The 20,944-nt window shown below is 45.0% G+C and overlaps 1 protein-coding gene across 5 annotated transcripts in view; it reads right to left on the bottom strand.

Annotated features, from left to right (window-relative positions):
• Positions 1-783: 783 nt before the first annotated feature.
• The window catches only part of MTR (5-methyltetrahydrofolate-homocysteine methyltransferase), a 107,852-nt gene continuing 87,691 nt past the window's right edge, over positions 784-20,944 (bottom strand). For 3 of the 5 annotated variants that reach the window (XM_015127036.3, XM_015127034.3, XM_077998312.1), the window contains 9 exons: positions 20,807-20,888; positions 16,426-16,524; positions 15,281-15,356; positions 12,321-12,476; positions 10,280-10,476; positions 6,564-6,764; positions 5,571-5,763; positions 3,992-4,104; positions 784-3,571 (listed from right to left, as the gene is read on the bottom strand). In XM_015127036.3, coding sequence (XP_014982522.2) covers positions 3,485-3,571; positions 3,992-4,104; positions 5,571-5,763; positions 6,564-6,764; positions 10,280-10,476; positions 12,321-12,476; positions 15,281-15,356; positions 16,426-16,524; positions 20,807-20,888 — 1,204 coding nt within the window. In that variant the 3' untranslated portion in view covers positions 784-3,484. The remainder of the gene's footprint in view (positions 3,572-3,991; positions 4,105-5,570; positions 5,764-6,563; positions 6,765-10,279; positions 10,477-12,320; positions 12,477-15,280; positions 15,357-16,425; positions 16,525-20,806; positions 20,889-20,944) is intronic. The other 2 variants (XM_077998301.1, XM_015127046.3) reach the window with 1 other exon arrangement.

The raw sequence follows: 20,944 nt of genomic DNA on the forward strand, positions 1-20,944 counted from the left end.
GTACTGGGTTCTGCAGACATGCTTTGAAACGCTCTTCCTTGCTTTCTTGGCATTGCAGTCTCCCTCCTGGCTTCCTCCAACCCACAACTGCTCCCCTGCTGGCTCCCCTCCTCCTCCTCCAGATTCTTTTCCTCATATGCTCCATAGGTGATACCACCGCACTGCAGCCTGACCTCCATCTCCACGTTGATGTCTCTCAATTCTAACTCCAGATATTATTTTTAAATTCCAAAGTCTAGTATCCAACTGCCCATATTCAGTCTAGTCCCATTGAATCTTTCTAAAACTCATCCTTTCTCCCATCCCCTGGCGCCTGTCTTAGCAAATGGTCCTGCCATCCACTCATTCCCCAAAGCCTGGTACCTGGGCACTGCTGGCAGCCACACGGATGCAGCACTCTCCCGCCCCTCACCTTTCCAGCTCCTGTTTACCCTAAGATGCTCTTCCTTTCCTTAAAAACTGTATTTGACGGCCGGGCGCGGTGGCTCAAGCCTGTAATCCCAGCACTTTGGGAGGCTGAGACGGGCGAATCACAAGGTCAGGAGATCGAGACCATCCTGGCTAACACGGTGAAACCCCGTCTCTACTAAAAAAAAATACAAAAAGCTAGCCAGGCGTGGTGGCGGGCACCTGTAGTCCCAGCTACTCGCTGAGGCTGGAGAGTGGTGTGGACCCAGGAGATGGAGCTTGCCATGAGCTAAGATTCGGCCACTGCACTCCAGCCTGGGCGACAAAACTGTATTTGACGTGTACAAACATTAACTATAAAACCACCATACCAGATTTTAGCTTATCATTCCACTTTGCCTTTATTTTTTGTATTTAATATTAAGAACATATTTAATATGTACAAAACTCTTATCTATTAGTTACAAAGCATAATATATTAATAGTATAAACACTCGTAAGTCTACCAGGAGGAACCAGAACAGCCGCATAACTTGACATCTACCTATGTGCTCCTGTCCCTTCCACTTCCTCCTTCCGTGGGTAATTACTATGCTCAATTTTGGTTTATCATTGTTACCTTCTTTTTTTTTTTTAATAGCATAGTTTTATTGTATATGTATGCTTAGACTACATATTCTTTGGTTTTGCTTGTTTTTGAGCTCAATAAAAATAGTACACCACATGTGGTCTCTTTGAACTTGCTACTTTTCCTCAATATTTTCTGAGATTCATTCTTATTGTTAGCTACAGCTGTAGTTCACTCATTTCCACTACTGAATAATATCCCGTAGGATGAATATATATATATCTCTAATTATTCACCTATTTTCCTGCAGAGAGACATACATTTCACTTTCTCCAGTTATGAACTATTATAAATACATTATATGAACATTCTTACCCATTCCTCCTAGGGGCCACATACAAGAGTTTGCTGGACGTACAGGTGGGAGTTGGAACTAAGATCATAAGGTCTGCAAATGTTCAAGTCTGTGAGGGAAAATTGTTTTTTAAAGCAGTGGTGCCTATTTACACATCCACAATGTTGTACAAGTCCCTACAGATCTAACACCTGGTATTGTCAGACCCAAGTTTTGCAAATCTTATGGATATAAAATGGAATCTCATTGTGGTCCTAATTCGTATTTCCCTGACCACCAATGCTACAGAACATCTATTTATTTAAAAGCCCTATTTATTTCCTCTTGTGTAGTCTTCTCTATTTTTCTATTTTTTTTTAAACAGGAATTCTCTATATTTGTGATTATGAATCCCGTGTCAGTTATTTGTATTATAAATGTCTTCTCAAGTTGTGGCTCATCTTCTCACTTCAAGTGTTTGCTTAATGTAAGTCTTTAGTTTTAACAGAATTCACTTAACCACCTTGTCATTTGTGATTACTACTTTATGTCTCAAGAGATTCTTTCCTGCCCTAAGGCTTTTTTCATCCAAACACTGACAATTTTTGCTTTCTGTATTAAAGCCCTTAACATATTTGGAACTTATCATTGGGTAAGGTGAGATAAATTAAAATTTCTTTTTTTCCCACATGAATAGTTCTGGGACTACTTAGGGAGTGATCCTTCCTGTCCCCACTGACCTGCCATGTCACCAGGTCATTTTGCAAAGGTCAACATATGCCTAGGCAAGTTTCTAGACCCTTATTTTGTTTCCCTGCTCATAACGCCTACCTCTGCACCACATGACACTGTCTTGACAATAAAACTTGGTATCACATAGGGTGCGTCTCCTCAATCTTTCCTTCATATGTAGAAGCATTTGGTAATTTTAAGTCCTTTGCTAATCCATATAAACACCTGCTTGTTTCATTCAATAAAATCTGTTGGAATTTCCAATGAAAATGGTATTAAATCCATAGATCAATTTGGGGAGATCTGATACTTTTACAATCTTTAATATTCCTATTCATGAACAAAGATAGTTTCTCATTTGTTCCTCCCTTGCTTCTTCATCTTCATCCTTCAAATCTCAAATCAGGACTCCAACGCTACCTTCTCCTGAATATTTCCACCACCATCTTCAAGTAGGATGAGTATATATTTTGCATGCAAATTTTTGAGATAACTGCAATCATCCAAGAAAAAGATGACATGGGTGAGTTTGAGGCTTGTTGCTTGAGTGGTGGCATCATTCTTCATTATTGAATACATTGAGAATTGGAGGGGAACAAGATGGTAAGAAATGAGTGATGTTATGCTGCCCACCTGTCCAACTATGCACAGGATATCAAGAGCCCAGCTGAGAACCTGCTCAATCCTGAAAACAATTAGAAGATGTTAACAATCCTTAACAGTAACTGTCGCTCATTTCCTTTTTGTTTCCTCACGGGCACGGAAATATGAAATTATGGGAGGATGAAAACGCCCAGAGAGCATGGCTGCTTGACCACACTGGGGCAAACGGCTTCAGTGTTTCTGACAAGCAAGCAGTGAGAGCATGCCTTTTGCCAAAGGCAGTTCTGCAACCATTTAATCCAGCCTTTAGAAAATGAGGTCTTCCGAAGAAAACAGAGCTATACCTTCCCCGTCAGAATCCACTGTTATAACGACTTAGATTAAAATGCCCCATTTCTCACAGTATCGTTTTGTCACAGGGTCACACTTCTCTATTCAACACAGTTTCAGGCTTTTCTTCTAAGAGGAAAAAAAGAGGACTAAGTGGCCTCCTAGATTCCACTCTAAAAATAGAAAAAAGCAAGTTGACTTGCTTTGAAAGGCAGAAGACCTGTCTTCAGTCTGTCCCCATCTCAGAGGGACCAGGGAAACCACAGGAGCCCTGCTCACTGCTCTTCACGCAAGGTCCTGAAAACACAGCACCTGTTTTCCAGGCACTGTAGGAAGACCCTGCTCCTCTGCAAGGTTCCACTAAATAGTCTTCGAAAACCAGAAGCAGGGAAGTGTCAGCCAGATGCACACAGGATTTTTGTTGTTGTTATTTTTAAGGCACTCCAGGTTGTGTTTCCTTGAGGATCATCAAGAACAAAAAAGGCAAAAAAAAAAAAAAAAAAAAAAAGTTAGTCTGTATCGTATCCCAAAATGGGTCCAAGCCATTTCTCAACCTCAGCCACAGCCATGTTCTTCCTCAATGCATAATCCTCAACCTGCAAAAGATGAGAAGCATTTTATTAAACCAACGTGATAAGACTTTTGGAATAGAAGTTTCCATAAGATTTGCCGAAAAACATTAAGTACCTTCCATTTCTTGTCTTAATAGCAATCTACAGAGTTAAATGTAGATAGATATTTATTTACCAAGTTGCCTTATTCTCTGGGCAGAAAAACAACATGTAGTAAACATCTGATGCTTAGAAGCTGTGTGTGTGTGTGTGTGTGTGTGTGGTTTGCATGTAGAATTGGGGGCTACAATAGAAGTATTCTGCTGAAATCAAATTAAGACATTAACTGGAGTAAATTTCTTCATCCTTTTCCCTCACTTTATTCTCATTCACATTTAAAATGAAAGAGGTTCTAGAATTTCATTTGAACTAGGGAAGCCACATATAATGAAACAGCTAGCTTACCTGATCCCTGGAAATCTTCCCCACAGCAAAATATTTGGACTTCAAATTGGAGAAGTAGAGGCCTGAGACTGCAGAAGCAGGTGCCATTGCTAATGATTCTGTTAACCTAATGCCTAGAGAGAGCAACACGGGGAAAATGCTTATTGACTCAGTGTCTAGCACAGGGCCTGCAGCTGGCAGGCACTCAATGAACTCTTGTGGAACAAGTGAACCAAAGTGAACTCATGCCTTCTAGGTAGACACATGACACAGCATGAAAGCTGTGATCAGACAAGTCTAGCAAATTCCTGCCATGTGAAGAAACAAATTCGGGACATGCAGATCTCCTCCAACCCAGGGGGACATGCCTAGGAACGACTCTATACTCCTACCTCCGGCCATCCCAGATCAGTTACAGGCACCCTGATTTGCTCCTAAGAACAGACCTTCTCAGGCAGGAACTCTACCCTCGGAGATGAGAACACCAGCTGAAAAGCCCTCTACGGGCTCTGTGCGGCCACTGGTACTAGGGATGACTGAGAGCGCCAGTGAACAAGGAGCCCACAACATTGTGAGAAAGAAGAGACCGTTTTCCTTGGGATCTGAGAGCTCAAACAGACCCTCAAGGATATCTATTCGAAGCCACTCGTTTTATGGACAAGGAAATAGAGCAACATGAAGGATGAGTGCTTTGCCAGGGTTGCCCAGCTAGCTTATGGCAGAAACAGGACTCAAACCCAGATCTCATGGCTCCTAGAGTTAGTGTTGTTCCTGCTGAAGCAGATGCTGCACAGCTCATGGTTTCTCACTGAAATCTGGATGCCTTTATCAGCTTTGATGGCATGCTTTCTATTAATTCTGCTGAAAACTGTAAGCTTAGCCTGGGCCATCTCAACTACATCAACTCTGCAGTAATGACAGAACCAGCACATCAACATGACAATGTGCAGCCACAGAACCACAAGCAATTCAGCTCTGGGCACAGGACGCTGAGGGCGTGTGTCGGTGTCTGGGCCGTTGTCTCAGAAGGGCACATGCCAGCTTCTCATTTTCAGCTATTAGAATCAATCCACAGGCAAAACATAACAGAGAATTATGATTACAGATGAGTATAAATGTTAGTATCAGGGTAAAAGTAAAGAGAAGAGAGGGCTGAAGGGAAGGCTGGGCGCTCTGCAAGACCAGTGCCCAGGGACACTATCCATAAGCAATGGGACAAGAGCGTGAAGCACGTGAGGTTACTGAGGGACAAAGGGTCGGTCTCTAAGGGAAGGATTAAAGACATGACCATGCCTGGGACAGGAAACTGGGGCAGGAGAGGCACGGGATGGTATATGTAAGCTAAACTCCCATCTGCTGTAGGCCAAGAGGAAATAATTTAAACTGAAATGTCTAAAACTGATGATGTAAGAACACTAATCAGTAATACTGAAATAAAATGCCAGAATAAATAGTTACAAGTGAAAAAGGACAGCATAAGGGACAATGTGATGAGAAGCCCTTCCATTTTAAAAACATGTTTAACCCTTAGTGCCATTATGTTGATAAGACTCTATCTACTGAAGAAGGATGACAGGAACCCACGCCTTCTGGCTCATACCCGTAGACTGCTCGATGTCCGCGAGTCTCCACATGGTGAGCTTCTCAGTGTGGTCGGGCTGGCTGGGGTAGCCGGGAGCCGGGCGGATGCCCTCGTACCGCAGCCTGCGCAGGTCTGCGACGTCCAGCTGCTCACTGCCACAGTAGGCCCACAGTTCTCGGCGAACCCTTTCATGGAGCTCTTCTGCAAAGGCCTTGGGACCCAGGGCACCAGGCATGCTTAGGCAGTGGTGGGGGCTCACGGCATCAGTGCAGCCTCCACCCCCTGAATCACAGCCATGAGGACAGCCTCCCTCATCTGGACCACAGCCAGGGGAAATTTGGCAAGAGGGAACAAGCTGGATTCTCTATTGGTCTGTACTTTCATTAGCTGCTCTGCAGCTCAATTTTGGCCTCAACCTGAGCTCTGAAGGACCATCCTTAATGACCTGAGGATTTTCTACCTTAAAACTTAACAATTTCCCTAAAGGTCAATCCAAAGCTCCACTGGCCAGAAAGAGCAGCTGGGACCATACAGCTGCTAGTTCCTCCACTGTTCACTGCAGGAGAAGGGAGAGGCTCTCCCCAGGGCCAAGGCTACCCCCATTTCATGCATAGGAAGATGAAGAATCTATAGATGACACCAGCATTACAATGAGGGGCTCTGAAATAAAAATTTGTTTTTAATTTTTTAGGGTACTGAGGAAAATGTCACATCACAACAAGCAGAGAGAGACAACAGAGATAAGGCAGAAGTAAAGGCTCTAAGAGCAACAGCCAACTATGGCACCATTCAAGGTTTTTCTTTGCCCCAAAGATAACGTACACAAGCAATCTGGGGATACATGATATTAAAATATGTGTAATGTTAAAGTCAGCAGCATCCAACTCAAGAAAAAAAAAAAAAAAAAAGACACTGGTTCTAAGGGCCGATCAGTTTTCAGGCACCCACCCCAGGCTCCCTACCCTTCCTGGCCTCTGTCCTCAGCCCCTTGGCACTATGCCCCTGCCTTACCTCTGCCAGCCGGTCCCCCAGCGCCTTGACCATGATGCTGCTGTAGTCGTCACCGTCATCCTCATAGGCCTTGCTCAGCTCTTCCACCCCAAAGCAGGCAACGGCAAACAGGCCCAGGTAGTCACGGATGCCAGAATGCAGAGGAGCAATGAAGTCTGAAAGGCAGTAGTATGGCTCCGTGCTGGCAGAGTCCTTCTCGGCCTTAAAACCAAGCAGTGTGCGGGGGCGCCATTAGCAAGAACGTGGCACCAGCATACCATGAGGAGCAATCAGGCAGCTTCAAATGAGAACAAGTTTCACAACACAATATATCCCCAGTACTTGGAATGGTGTCTGACACATAGTATTCAATAAATATTTGTAAGATAAACAAATGAAATGAGATTTTTAAAAATGTATGACATGACATAACATAAACAGTCAAGACAGTAGCTCATTCGCTCATTCTCACACGGACCAAACATTCACTGAATGCCTTCAGGCACTGTGCTGACGTCACGGTTTTTGTTTTTTTTTTTTAAGTTTGTCCCCAAGTGTTTTCAATTAAGTCCAGTAATATGTTTGAAAGAGATCCAATAAACAGAAGCGCCTCCACTCTGCATCAACTGAAGCAGTTCAAACAACACACTGCTGGGGTCAGCAATGCCCAGGCCACGTGCTGGCTGACGTGTGGGGTGGAGTCGGGGGTCATTCAGGAGCTGGCTGAGGACACTAGGGCCGGCCGGGCACCAAACCAAGAATTCAACAGGATTTGCTTCTGGATTCTCTCCACAGCCCTGGGGCCTATCCTCCCCCATTTTTCACCCTCAGCTGATAAGCAACTCTTCCCTGCAACTAAGGTAACAAATAAGGTCTTATACATATTTTAAAAATCAATAAATATTTGCTGAGAACGTAAACAGCTTATAACTAATACTCATTCAGTGGTTACCCTATGCCTGTTCTTGGCGCTTTATATGAATTACTATTTAACCCCTTCAGCCACCTTGTGACATAAGTGATACCATCAGCTCCATTTTACAGACCAGAAATCAGGGGCACAGGAAGCTTGATCAACTGGCCCAAGGCCAGACAGTGCAAGGGCCAGGGGGCTGGTACCACAACCCATGCTCCTGCATATATGGTACTGCTCAGGACTGATCAATTAATGAGTGGCCAACCAGACACTACACAGCTCGTTGCCCACGGTGGAAGCAAGTGCAGCTTCACTGACACAGGGCAGGAAATTGTTAAGTGCAGGCGAGGAGGTGTTTGGTAATGGCACACAGGAATGTCACAGAGCTTAGGGACAGCTGTGCATGGGGAAGCTGTTTTCCATGTACACTTGGCCCATCAATTATTCTTTGCTAACAAAGGCCAGAGGGGGACCCAACGCTTCCCTGCACCACAGGAGAGACAGATCACAGAGCCCCATGGTACCTTAGAAGAGACAGCAATCAGAGCCTACTCAGAAGAGCAGACTCCCAGAGTAATAAGGCACTGCCGCCAGAATGTTCCAGAGTGCACTGGAGGAAAGCCCCTCCTGAGAAATCACTACCTGGGTAGGTAATGTATGTGCCTGGCCCAGTTCCCCTCTCCAGAGGCTATTAAAAAGGTGAACTCTGAGAATTCATTCTATTAAATGCCCTAATATGTCACAGATTGCCTGGACATGAATGGTACTGGAAGTAAAAAGAGATCACAGAGGACACAGGACTTGAAAGATGAAAGACTGGGCTGGAGCAGAGGTTTCTGAACACAGTTATGTCTGTAAAAGAAAAGCCACAGATTCCCTCGTAAGCGGGGGCTGGAACTTAACATTAGAACCCCCAAACCTTGTATTCTGTGGTGTCGGAGACTGGGTGCATACAGTAAGGATTTACTGAGCCTGAGTGCATATGGTAAGGACGTAGCTGTCCTTGTTTAACTCTTCATGGTACTGTTTAAGGCCCCAAATTTAAGAATCCCTTCAGCTGCTGTTATGGTCAAAATTTCTATGATTATGAATTATATTGTGGTTGGGATTAAATTGCGCCACTATCTTTTGTGTTTGCTTGTTTTTTAGAGACAGGGTCTTGCTCTGTTGCCCAGGTTGGAGTACAGTGGCATGATCACTGGACTCAAGTGATCCTCCCGCCTCATCCTCCCGAGTAGCTGGCTGAAGGAGTGCAGGCACACACTCCCAATGCACGGCTCATTTTAAAATTTGTTTTGTAGAGGCAGGGTCTTGCCGTCTTGCCCGGGCTGGTCTCACACTTCTGGGCTCAAGCAATGCTCCCACCTCGGCCTCTCAAAGTGCTGGGATTACAGGTGTGAGCCACTGTGTCCAGCCAACACTATTATTTTTGAATGACTGAAAATGGCAGTAAAACAAATAATAATTTACTGCAAATTATTAAAAATGTTAATGACTGGCGAATTCTGGCTCCAATTCTTGATTAAGACACTCTTTTTTACAGCAGCTAAAGGGACATGCATATGATATCTGCCTTTTCAAAGGTGGCGGGGATGAGAGAGAAGTTGCTGGAAGAGTCTGTTCTCACCACTCAAAAGAAAAGAAGTCAGCACAGTCAAAGAACAGCCCCTAGGGGTGTGTACAGGCTGGGCTCTCCCCTCTCTACTGGGGGACTCAGCACAATCTCTAGCAGCCTTCATCTTCTCCTCTGTAAAACAGAAACTTAATCTGCCTAACACGGCTGTATGGAAATTAAAAGGATGACCATCAAGCATCTTACTACGCACCTGGCACCCGCTGTACATTCTGCAAATGCTTGTTTCCACTCGTCTTCCCCTTTCAAGGGGAACCACCTGACAGTCTGTTTTAATAATATGCACAGATGTTAACCAATATTTTTGAACAAGTGAGTGTTCTCTTTCCTCAGAAGCTCAGAAGACTGAGATCCTGACGTGTGACCACCTGAGACAGTAGCAGTGGTCCTCGTCCATCCATGGAACACGACGTGAAATGCCTCACTCCTGCTGAGTGGCCCTGCCTCTGGCACCCATGCCTCTGGCACCCATGCCTCTGGCACCCATGCCCCGGCACCCATGCCTCTGGCACCCATGCCCCGGCACCCATGCCCCGGCACCCATGCCTCTGGCACCCATGCCTCTGGCACCCATGCCCCGGCACCCATGCCCCGACACCCATGCCTCTGGCACCCATGCCCCGGCACCCATGCCCCGACACCCATGCCTCTGGCACCCATGCCCCGACACCCATGCCTCTGGCACCCATGCCCCGGCACCCATGCCTCTGGCACCCATGCCCCGGCACCCATGCCTCTGGCACCCATGCCCCGGCACCCATGCCCCGGCACCCATGCCTCTGGCACCCATGCCCCGGCACCCATGCCTCTGGCACCCATGCCCCGGCACCCATGCCTCTGGCACCCATGCCCCGGCACCCATGCCTCTGGCACCCATGCCCCGGCACCCATGCCTCTGGCACCCATGCCTCTGGCACCCATGCCCCGGCACCCATGCCTCTGGCACCCATGCCCCGGCACCCATGCCTCTGGCACCCATGCCCTGACACCCATGCCTCTGACACCCATGCCTCTGGCACCCATGGTGGTGCCTTCGCTCCCCGGTCCTCACAGATGGCTTGGGCTTAGGCGTGAGACTGGTCATCTGGGAGGAGGTGAAGCAGACTCTCATTTATGCAAAGCTATTTTGTTTAGTGCTTAAACTCACAAGTGAAAGCAGCGTGCTGGCTGTCAGTATACCGCCCATACCTGTTGCCTTAACCCATAGAAGGTGGCTATGGGCTCTGCAGCCTGGGGCACGGCACTCTCTGTGTACAGGTGAATGTCGTCTTGGATACTCTGTGCTGGCCAGAACCCAACCACACCCCGGGCTTGGAGTTTCTTTTGATTAATCAGTGTGTTCAGCATATTTTGGGCATCATCATAGACTTTTTTGGCCTCTTCACCTATTAGAAAAACATAATTAGAATCCACTTAAAGATGCCGAAAATAACCATCAAACAATGCTTCTTTTAAAAGCCATTACCCCTCCTCAGACACCTTCCCTCTTCAGGCTTCTCCATTTTCCTCAAATGCTTTCTGGTGTTTGCCATTGACCCAGCTTAAAGTGGAACAGCCAGGGTTTTGTGGTTCCTGCTAAGTGCAGCTCCCACAGTCTGCTTCTCCCAGTTCAAGCCACTGAAGTTTTCCACTGGACAAAAAGCAGAGAGCCAAAGTTGGGGGTCCCCAAAGCATTCTGTCAGAGGGGACGAGAAAAAGCAGGCCAGATTCCTCACTCGCTGACGTTCCTCGTGCATGTACAGCTCCACCGACTTCACAGTGACCTCTGGGAGACATGACCCGTGCCTCATATTCTGTGGTGCTTTTAATCCCAACCACAATATAATTCATAACAATTGATATTTTGAACATAACAACATCTGAAGGGATTCTTATATTTGGGGCCTTAAACAGTACCATGAAGTGTTAAAAAAAGGACAGCTACATCCTTACCATATGCATTCAGCCTCAGTAAATTGTTACTGTATGCATCCAGGCTCAGACACCACGGAATACAAGGCACGGTGCATACAAGGCACAGGCCTTGTCCCCTAGAGGTCACTGTGAAGTCAGTGGAATTGTATATGAACAGGGAACGTCAGTGGTAAGGGGTGAAGTATGGCCCAAACCCTCACACGTGCCTTCAGTGCTCCACCTGGCTGGCCTGCTCCCGGACCTGCAGTGCGAGCCAGGCTCCTAGGACACCCTCTCGGTTTCTGTTGTCTGTGAGACTGGGCCATCCTGCCCATGGTGAGAAGCCTGCCCTACGGCCCCTGGACAGCTCACCTGTCCAGGTGCAGGCAGCACATTGAGAAGCCCCTTGCCCACCATTCAGGGGCAGGCAGCACATTGAGAAGCCCCTTGCCCACCATCACGTTCCTGGCTACCTGAGAGCTCCTGAGTCTCAGCATCCTAACACCTACACCCAGGCCCACCCCCCATGGGAAACTTGGCAATAATTTGGTTTCTAGGCTCCTCTCAGCCCTAATCCCATGCTTCTGTGAGCCTACCCCTCCCTATTGCTCTGATCTGGCTACTACCTGATCCTTTGAATGGCTTTGCATTTGGATTCTGTGTCTCTGTTGGTGGATTTTGGGATGAGGCTAGAAGTGAGAAGTGGGGGGTAGTAATTTATCACCTCACCTACTTCTCTAGTTTACACCCCAAATTCCCATTCCCTCCCCAATGCTCCAAGCACAATGGGCTCCTTGCAATTCCCCAAACAGGCACATGTGCCTATGCCTTCTCACACTGTCTCCTCTACCTGGAATGTCCTCTTCTTCAACACCATATCACATCCACAGTCCCAGCCACGGCAACTCCCACTGAATCCTCAAAAACAGTTCAAACACCACCTCGTCCAGGAAGCCTGCCCTGACCGCCCAGTCTGAGCTCTGTCTCCTCTTGTGTCCACAGGAGCCCAGGCAGGGCCCATTACTATTGGCTGTGCCAGCTAGTCGGGTGCTAGACGGCAGGGATTTTGTTGTCTTCCATTCATCCCTAGTGCCCAACAAGTAACTGACGTCAATAAACATGTATTAAAAGAATAAAGTAGATACCAAATTTAGCTGATACAATAAGGACCAATCTAGCAGTTTGAAAACATTAAAAAGTTGGGCAGGTGAGCAATATGAAAGCAGCTGTAATCTGCACAATCCAAATCTGCTGCTCCTCACCGATTCTGGTCTTCAAAGTCACAATCCCACATCTTGAACATCAGAGGCAGAAAGGAAGGACATACTGCACTAACCTACTGTTTTGTCATTAAATATCTTGGGGAAGCCTCGATTCGGGTACTTGCCCCGGAGCTGCCAGACATCAAAGAAAGGCTTCCAGTCAATGTAGTCCACCAGCTTCTGCAGGTCATAGTCTTCAAAGACCTGGGTCCCAATAAACGTGGGCTTCACTACAGGAGAGAAATATGGTTGTCAATGCTGATGCTGGCACCCTGCCTGATGGAGGCCTCCCTGCCAGCTCCTCACTGCTCTGCCAACTCCCACGCTCTGCCTCCCTCCTGTCACCCGTAGGAGTTGTTTTACAAAGAGGGGAACTTTAAATTATCGTGGAGAAGGAGTAATTCTGCACTGAGTCTTAAATAAAACTATTCTTCACATGCAGCTGACTACACCACCCTTGGAAACTGTTCCCTCAACCCTTGCATCCCCACCCCCCACCCAAGAAGGAAAGACAAGACGGGTTAATCCTCACTTATACAAATGAAGACAAGGTGAACGTGAAGAACACTCCAGAGAGACATGGAGAGTAAGCCACTTATGTAAAGTTTCAAAACCGGAAACAATTATCTAGATTGCCTACTGATACATATGCCCAGTCAAAATACAGGCAAATGAAGTCCCAAATTCAGGACTGCTGTGCTTTCTGCAGGGGCGGAAGGGACACATGTGGGACTTCCCATACATATTCTTCAATACATAATCCTCCACTCTGCCAAGCACGTGTGTAGCACAGATGTATGAGCAAGGAAAAGCTGATTTATTACCTTGGAAATATGGATTCAATTAATATAACCTCTGTTCACTCTGTATTGTTTCATTTTTAAAAAATCAGATGGTAGGTTATGTCTTAAGCTGGCTAGTAGGTAAACATGGATGTTAATATATTGTTCTTCATACCTCCTGATGAGTCTAAAATATATCATAATTTAAATAATGGTGAAGACTTCAGAGACAGATGGTGCTGCTGGGCTTTCTGGGGCAGGCAGAGCAGCACTGCCACCTGCCCTCCAGCCCATGGTGTGGTCTGCACCTCGGACTCCGGTCTGACATGGCAGGATCAGGCTGGAATGTAAGGTGTTGGCCCCACTGCCATTATCTGAGCCTTCCTGTCTCTCTACTTTCTGATTTGTAACCAGGGATCGGAGAACTTCCTACTCTACTAATCTCAGGGGCTCTGGGAGAACACAGAAGCTTCTATTTTTCTCTCATTTGACTTCTTAATTCTGTCTGGAAATCTCTACCTTTTCATACTTGTTCACAGTAGCCTTTTCCCATTTGTTCCTCATCATCCTTCTACTACACAGGACATTCCCTTCTTTGGAAATATCCTATTATGTTGGTTTGTTGGCAATAAAGTCTTTATGGTCCCCTTAGTAGAGAAACTAAAAGGAATCTACAGATAGACCCTTGATTCAAGTGTCCTCTCACCTGGGAAGGCAGCGAGAACGTGCTGCCGCAGAGCCACTATGGACTCTCTCTTGACCAACCTTGTCTTCCAGAGTTTAAGAAATGTTTGAGGTTTTACCATCAGGGCCTTAAAAGAAGACCCTCTTTTATCTCCTATCAACTTCCTGCAACTACCCTAAGACAGGCTGTCCTCAGGTATATTTCAGAGGGCCAGGCCTCAAGGCCCCATGGCCCTCGGGCAGCAGGACGGGCCCTGCAGTAGCCCCATGCCAGAGGTTAAAGCGGCCACTAAAAAAGCATCCCAACTGCTGCCAGGTGCTATGGCCTTGGGAGCGTATTTCCAGCAAAATATGTTTTGGATGTTTGACTTGATCCAAACAGACTTGCCCTTGTGTTATTATTCCAATTTCACAGGGAAAGATACAGAGCAAATAATCGGAGCCTGAACTATATATAGCAATTTATAGTTTTTCAAAGGTTTTCAGAGAGTATTTTACCCTTACAACATTTCCAAAAAGTAACTCCTTTTTTCACACGGTAGAAACTGTCAAATGTGAAAGCAAGCTGCTCAAGGTCACTCCGTGAGTCAGAGCCAAGAGCCACATTGGGATGAGAACCCCGGCCTCCCGGCTCCCAATATGGCATTCTTTCCACCAAACCACGCTGAACTCAGCAGGGATGAAATTAGAACCAAGCACACCTACATTTCCAATTTAATCCGCTCAACTCTGCCAAGCATGTGTAGAACACAGATGTCGTGAGCAATGAAAGCTGATTTGAGGCATTACCTTGGAAATATGGATTCAATTAATATAACCCCTGCTCACTCTGTCTTGGTTTTGCATTTGTGTCTCACGCCTCTCTGCGCCTGTCAAAACATCTTACATATTTTATTCCCTTGTGAACACCTATATGAGGCAAGAAAGGTGGCTAGAAATTGAAAAAAGGAAGAAACCAAATAAAAGAAATAAAAAGAGAGTGAAAAATCCAGAGAGAGGAAGAGAGAGAAAGCAAGAAACAGAGGATCCTGCTTTGCTGCAGCGTTTTAAAGATGTGTGAATGCAAAGGCGTTTCCCATTTTAGGCACTTCACATCTGCCCTTGGGCCTGTGAGAGACCCAGGCCACCTCGGGTGACAGTACCACCAGGCAGGTTTCCACAGAACTTCCTTCAAGGAGACAGAGACCAACTCAAGCACAGCACAGAGGAAAGAGCATGGCTTTAGAAGACAGACCAGAGACAGATTCCTAGTAACCTTTCAAGTTTCCACCCAAAACTCAGTTTCTTCAAATTAAAATGTGGATAATTCCCATGTCCATTACGGAGTCGTCTGAAGGACTCAGAGAGCTACTATGAGTCCATCTCAGGATGGTGTCTGGCACACAACACCTGCTCCATAAATGGCACCTATTCTCTTTCTTTCCGTTCTTCAGTCACTCATCAGCATTAGACACAGTTGAGGGTTGTTAGCTGCTGGTTTGATTTTGTAGCCAAGTAAATGCATATATCTCCTCAGCACATTGTCAGTTACCACACCCAGTCTTTCTCTAGTCCACAGCCAAACAGACCTGGGTGAGGTTCAGACAGCCAATCCATTTGGAAACCACTTTTTCTGGCTTGACTTAAGGGTAAGTATCTCCTCTCCTGTTAAAAAACAAAGAAAAATTAGTTAGAGACTGTTAGCTTTTCTACAGCTACTATGAAAACATGTCCAAGGCGGCCAGTATGTAAGCTTTGCAAAAAGGCAAAAGCTCTTGTTCATGAGAATCCTTACCCTAAAAAGCTCTTCCTTTTCTATCCAGTCGGTTTCACATTGGCACCAGAATAATAGAGAGTAAAGATTCAATAAGCATCCATTAACTACTGATATGTAAATATGAGCCTGGCTCTGCGGCCTGAACCTGAGGTACTAGGGAGGTGTCCCACCTGTACTTTTAGAACACCTGAGGCCAGCTGTTAACTGGCCTTCCATGGCCCACCCTGAGGACCAGAAGGTAGAATTAAAGAAACTGTCCACTGTGGGCAAACCTAAGGAGAGAAAAAAGCCAACCACTGCATCTAGCCAGCACCTCAGAAGCAAAACAGCATGTTTTCTTCGTGCTGTTGATCTCATTTCACTTGCCTAGCAACTCCCAAAATGCTCCCACCAAAGCCCATAAGGCAAATAACCAGAAATAAATATTTCAGTGACTTCTAAAGCATAATTATGCCTGTTCTCCATGGACTCCCTGAAGCTTATCAAGAGAGGGACAGTTCTTGAAACATCATTCTGTACAGTCAGTGTTGGACAGTCAGGCAAAGAGGCTTATACTGGTCCTGTCTTATGTCTCCATTTTCTTCCATTAGCTCCTCAAGAATGGGGATCTGTGGGAGTCATTTCAGTAAACTGTTTCAGCGCCTGTTTCCCTGCTGAGTACGAACTCATGTTTTATTCATTACCGAAGCTCTGGTATCTAGCACAGCAGCCCCTAACACCTACTGGGTACCCAATAAATGTTTGGCTGAATAAATAAAATTCATTTTAATATAACCAAAAATTATTTGGGAACTCAGACACTGAAGACCTCTGATTTGAACTAGAAGACAGAAATTCTCTAAAATGATGCCAAGCCTTTTATTCTCCTCAAAACCATTTTAAGAAGTCACATTAAAAAGTAGGATGATAAAAACTAGTCACATTAAACACAAGCGAAGATCTGTTTCTACCACTTACCTTGAGAGACTCATAATGGTCCTGTCTAATATCTTCATATTCTTCCATGATTTCCTCAAAGTATTCATCCTTTAGATTTTCATCTAACAGCTGAGAACACTGAAAATGTAAGATAACCATAGATGAGCAAAAGATGATAAAACTGGTGCAGTAATGGTCAACTCTGATAACACCTCCTTCAGGAAGGCTTCCTTAACCTCATTTCTTCTCCCTTCACCAACTATGCTAATTCCTGCCTGGTATGCAGGAAAGGGTAAACTCAGTGGCCTTGGGATGTTCAAACCCTGCACAAGCCAAAGAAAGGCCTGGCCCTTGCCTGGTTTCTGGGAGACAAACTCTAAACCCTTGGGATAGCCTGTCTGATAAGAGAGTCACTGCGTGCCTGGCACCCTGGGCCATGTCAGATCATTTATGCTAACAGTCTGATTTATGGTGGGGGACCGGAGCTCATGCTTATGTTTGACCTCTGCAGGGATTGAAGACTGAGCAATTAAGGCTACACACACGGGCATTCTGGGCCTATGTGACCAAACCCCAACAAAAACCCAGGACATGAAGGTTCAGGTAAGCTTCTGGGTTGGCAAGGCTCCTTACATGTTGTCACACATCATTAGTGGAAGCAATAAGCACCATCCGGATCACTCTATGGGGAGACGACTCCTGCAAGTCTGTACCTGGTCTCTCCTGCATTCCATCCTATGTGCTTTTGCCTTTCCTGATTTTACCTACATCCTTTCACAATAATAAACTATGGTCATAGCAGTGTTTCTGGGTTCTTTGTGTCCTTCTAGTGAAACTTGGAACCTGAAGGCAGTCTTGGGAACCCTCTGGGTTAAGTAACCCCCAACCCAATGTTTCAAAAATATTCCATTCATCTACTACTGCACTTTCCAAAGCCTTTTAGTATCAAATTTATATATCCACTTCCCTTACTAGAGAGCCCTATGAGAGCTGCAATCACACATTCACCACCTTCATGCCCTGGTGCCTAGCCCAGTGTCTGGAGGTGCATTCGCACTAAATGTTTGCTGAGGGAACGAGGGTAATCTTCATAGTCCACTGTGACTTTCTGCTAAAATTGGAAAGGAAACCAATAATCTGAGAAAATGTGAGTCTACTCATTAAATTGTAAAACCAGGATCAGCTAAATATCATTTGTTACTATGATTATCAAGTTGATAGAAGAGCTACCATCAAAGCACAAAATTAAATTACATAGAAAGAAGAAATGGCAACTACTGATCACATCAGTTGAAAAATAAACATAGCACTACCCCATCCCTGCATTCTCCAGCATGATTATCTAATACACAAAACGGCAAGAAATTTCAACATCTTCATCTGAACTTAAGGAAGTTAGACTGAATGATGGCTAAAGTGCCTATCAGCTTTAAAAGTCTGTAACTCTACGTGGGTTTTCTAAGTATCTCTAATAACAATTTAATCACCTATGAGTTAGTATAAAACAAAATCACCTCATTCAGGAATACAATCAGAAAAGGCCATTGTGGCAGGCCAAAAATAGATTCCCAAATAGTGTTCACACCACAAAGTATTTCCCAGCCTTACATTAAACTCACCTCAATGGAGTCCTCGTTTAGGAAACCCAGCACAGCCCAATGAAACAAGAAGGGAATGTCTACTCTGAACTCCCTGAAGTATATGTAACCAATGTTTTAAAACCCTCTTGCATTTTGCCAGATTATACACCCTGAGAGAGCAAAACCAGATGTCCCTGACATCCAGAGAAATCTACGACCCCCTAATGCTGGTGCTACTGGGTAGACAGAACATACCACTGCAGTTTGCTGGCACCTTGCACAGCCCCATGGAGCCCGCTGCTCCCAGAGCCACAGTGGCAGGCCCCTTCTGGCCCGGTCTGACTTACTTGATGGAAACAAGTTCATGGTCAATAAGTGGGCTAACCTACATGATCCTTCCACCAAAAAATCAAATCCATCATGTGTTTTCATGCCAACCACTGGGACATATCGCAGTTTATATTTTCCTTCATTTTTAAAAATTGTATTTCATGGCAACAGCCACACAATAAGAGCAAATAAATTGAAAAGATATTTTATAATTTAAAAAGAATAAAATATTGCACCTCGTTTTTTATTAAAGAAGAAAAAAGAAAGCAAGGGGGAATCCTCAGGTCTAAATCTCCAACCATTAAGTATTTGCTACATTTTTTTGGAATCTTCCAAATACATGAGACAGCTGCTAAAATGTGATCCTGTTCCATGTTCATTTCAGTTAGATCAAAAGAGCCTAGGCCAATGAGCCCATAACCAACTGAAACAAATTATACCACTGGCTCCTGAAGTGTCACTAGCAGTTACCCACATGATTTATCATCTGACTTACGTTTGAGTAATTTCAAAACGTGGTCGTTTCTTTGTACATGGGAGGAGCTAACCACTGCTGGCTGCGTGGCTGGACCAAACTGTAAAGAGCACAAACACCCACTCCTCATTCCCTGCCTGGCTTTCAGCAAGGCCCCCACTGCTCTAGTTCTTCAAGATGGTGAAGCAGGCTGGGCGCAGTGGCTCACGCCTGTAATCCCAGCACTTTGGGAGGCCAAGGCAGGTGGATCACTTGAGGTCAGGAGTTCAAGACCAGCCTGGCCAACATGGTGAAACCCTGTCTCTACTAAAAATACAAAAAAATTAGCCGGGAGTGGTGGCGCACACCTGTAATCCCAGCAACTTGCGAGGCTGAGACAGAAGAATGGCTTGAATCTGGGAGGCGTAGGTTGCAGTGAGCCAAGATCGCGCCACTGCACTCCAGCCTGGGCAACAGAGCAACACTCCGTCGCACACACACACACACACAAAAAAAAAAAAAAAAAAAAAAAAGGTGAAGGAGCTTATCCTCCAAACATGGAATCAAAGGGCTGATTCTTTCCCCTGCCTGTAGAGGAAAAGTTGGCACTGTGCAACTAAATGGATCCAAAAGTCTTGCCTCTGAATGGAAACTATTCAAGGCTATGCATCAGTGTTTGAAAATGATGACAAGTGTTAAAAAGAGGCCCATGAACCTGACATAAGCTCCTATGGAGCACAATCCAAGAATAAGAAATAAACATTGTTTTAAAATGGAGTTGCAGAAATATAGCTTATTTGCATATTTGTCTACAACAATGGCAAATAAAAAATTGCAATTTTATGATCCCAGACTGAGTTACTTTTTTTTAATAAAGGCTAATTGTTAAGTATTAATGGGAAACAAGTTTAATTTAACAGAGTAAGATAACCTGCATTCAAATCCCACACCTGCCACTTGGCAGATGAGTGGTCTCAGTAGAGTTCCTAATCTCTTTATTCTTTTGTCTCCTGATCTCTAAAATGGGGACAATAAAAATATCCACCTCATGAGGTCAGCCTGAGGATTAAATAAAATCCATATAAAGCACTTAGCTCAGTATCTGGCACACTACACGTTTTCAATAATGTTAGTGATTATTATATAACTTTCATGTAAATAAATTCACAGATCTGAAATAATTTCCTTGGAAGATAGCTCAGGAAATGTGGTCAGGTCCCGTGGCATCACTGGATGTCTCGCAAATCACCAGGCCACCTCAGTAACCTTCCTCGCCTGTAAAATGTGAAGGCTAGACTAGATCTGTGGTTCTCAAACTGTGCTCTTTTGATGAACACTAGGAGCGGGATGTGATGGTAAGTGATGTCTTACTTGGAAATTCTGCCACATTGAATTTCCAGGTAAGACATCACTTAACAGACAAATATTCTGTGGCTGAAATCGATTTGGAAACCACTGGACCACAAGGTCTCTCAGGTGCCCCCCAGCGGTTATAGCCCATTATTCAGTGAAAACAATGAAACCTGTAACAAGATAGAATATTAGGCTTCACCGAAAAAGAAAAGCAGAACGTGGGCTAATTGTTTATGATGTTGACTGAGAAGCAGAAACCACTGTCCTGGGTTTTAAATATCTAGAAGATGTTTTTCTGTCTTTGGGTAGGGTCAATGAGGACACTTTCAAGTTTGTTTTTCTATCTGGAAAAAGGTCATTTAAAAATCCAACATTCTTTTAGACAGTCAAGTAAATATCTATTCATGTTTGTGAGTGGGTGAAATCTTTGGCTGGCTGGTGTCCAGGTCAAAGGTGTCTTGGTGCCAGGCTGTCTACCTGTCTGCTGCTCAGTTCTGTAACTGTCTTTGAAAGTACAGGACATGGTCACCTGGACCTCCTTCCAGCAAGGCAGTCACTGCAGAGGCACACCATAAGCCTCAGGCTGCTCTTTGACCTTTATTTAGTAGAACTGAATAAAAATGAATAGATCTTAAGCTATACCCTTACTTGTAATGCACTCTTTCCAACACATCTGGAATAAAATGTAAGGTCACCCACTTACCACCACGACACTCTTGGACGCATCCAGGACGTGGATTACAGGCGCACTGTATCTTGGAGCTATTTTAACCGCTGTGTGGGTTCTAAAAAGAAGGGTCAGAAAGAAAATATATCCATCAGCACTGACAGTTCCTATACA

This window comes from Macaca mulatta, chromosome 1 (assembly GCF_049350105.2).
Source record: "Macaca mulatta isolate MMU2019108-1 chromosome 1, T2T-MMU8v2.0, whole genome shotgun sequence".
NCBI classification, from domain to species: domain Eukaryota; kingdom Metazoa; phylum Chordata; class Mammalia; order Primates; family Cercopithecidae; genus Macaca; species Macaca mulatta.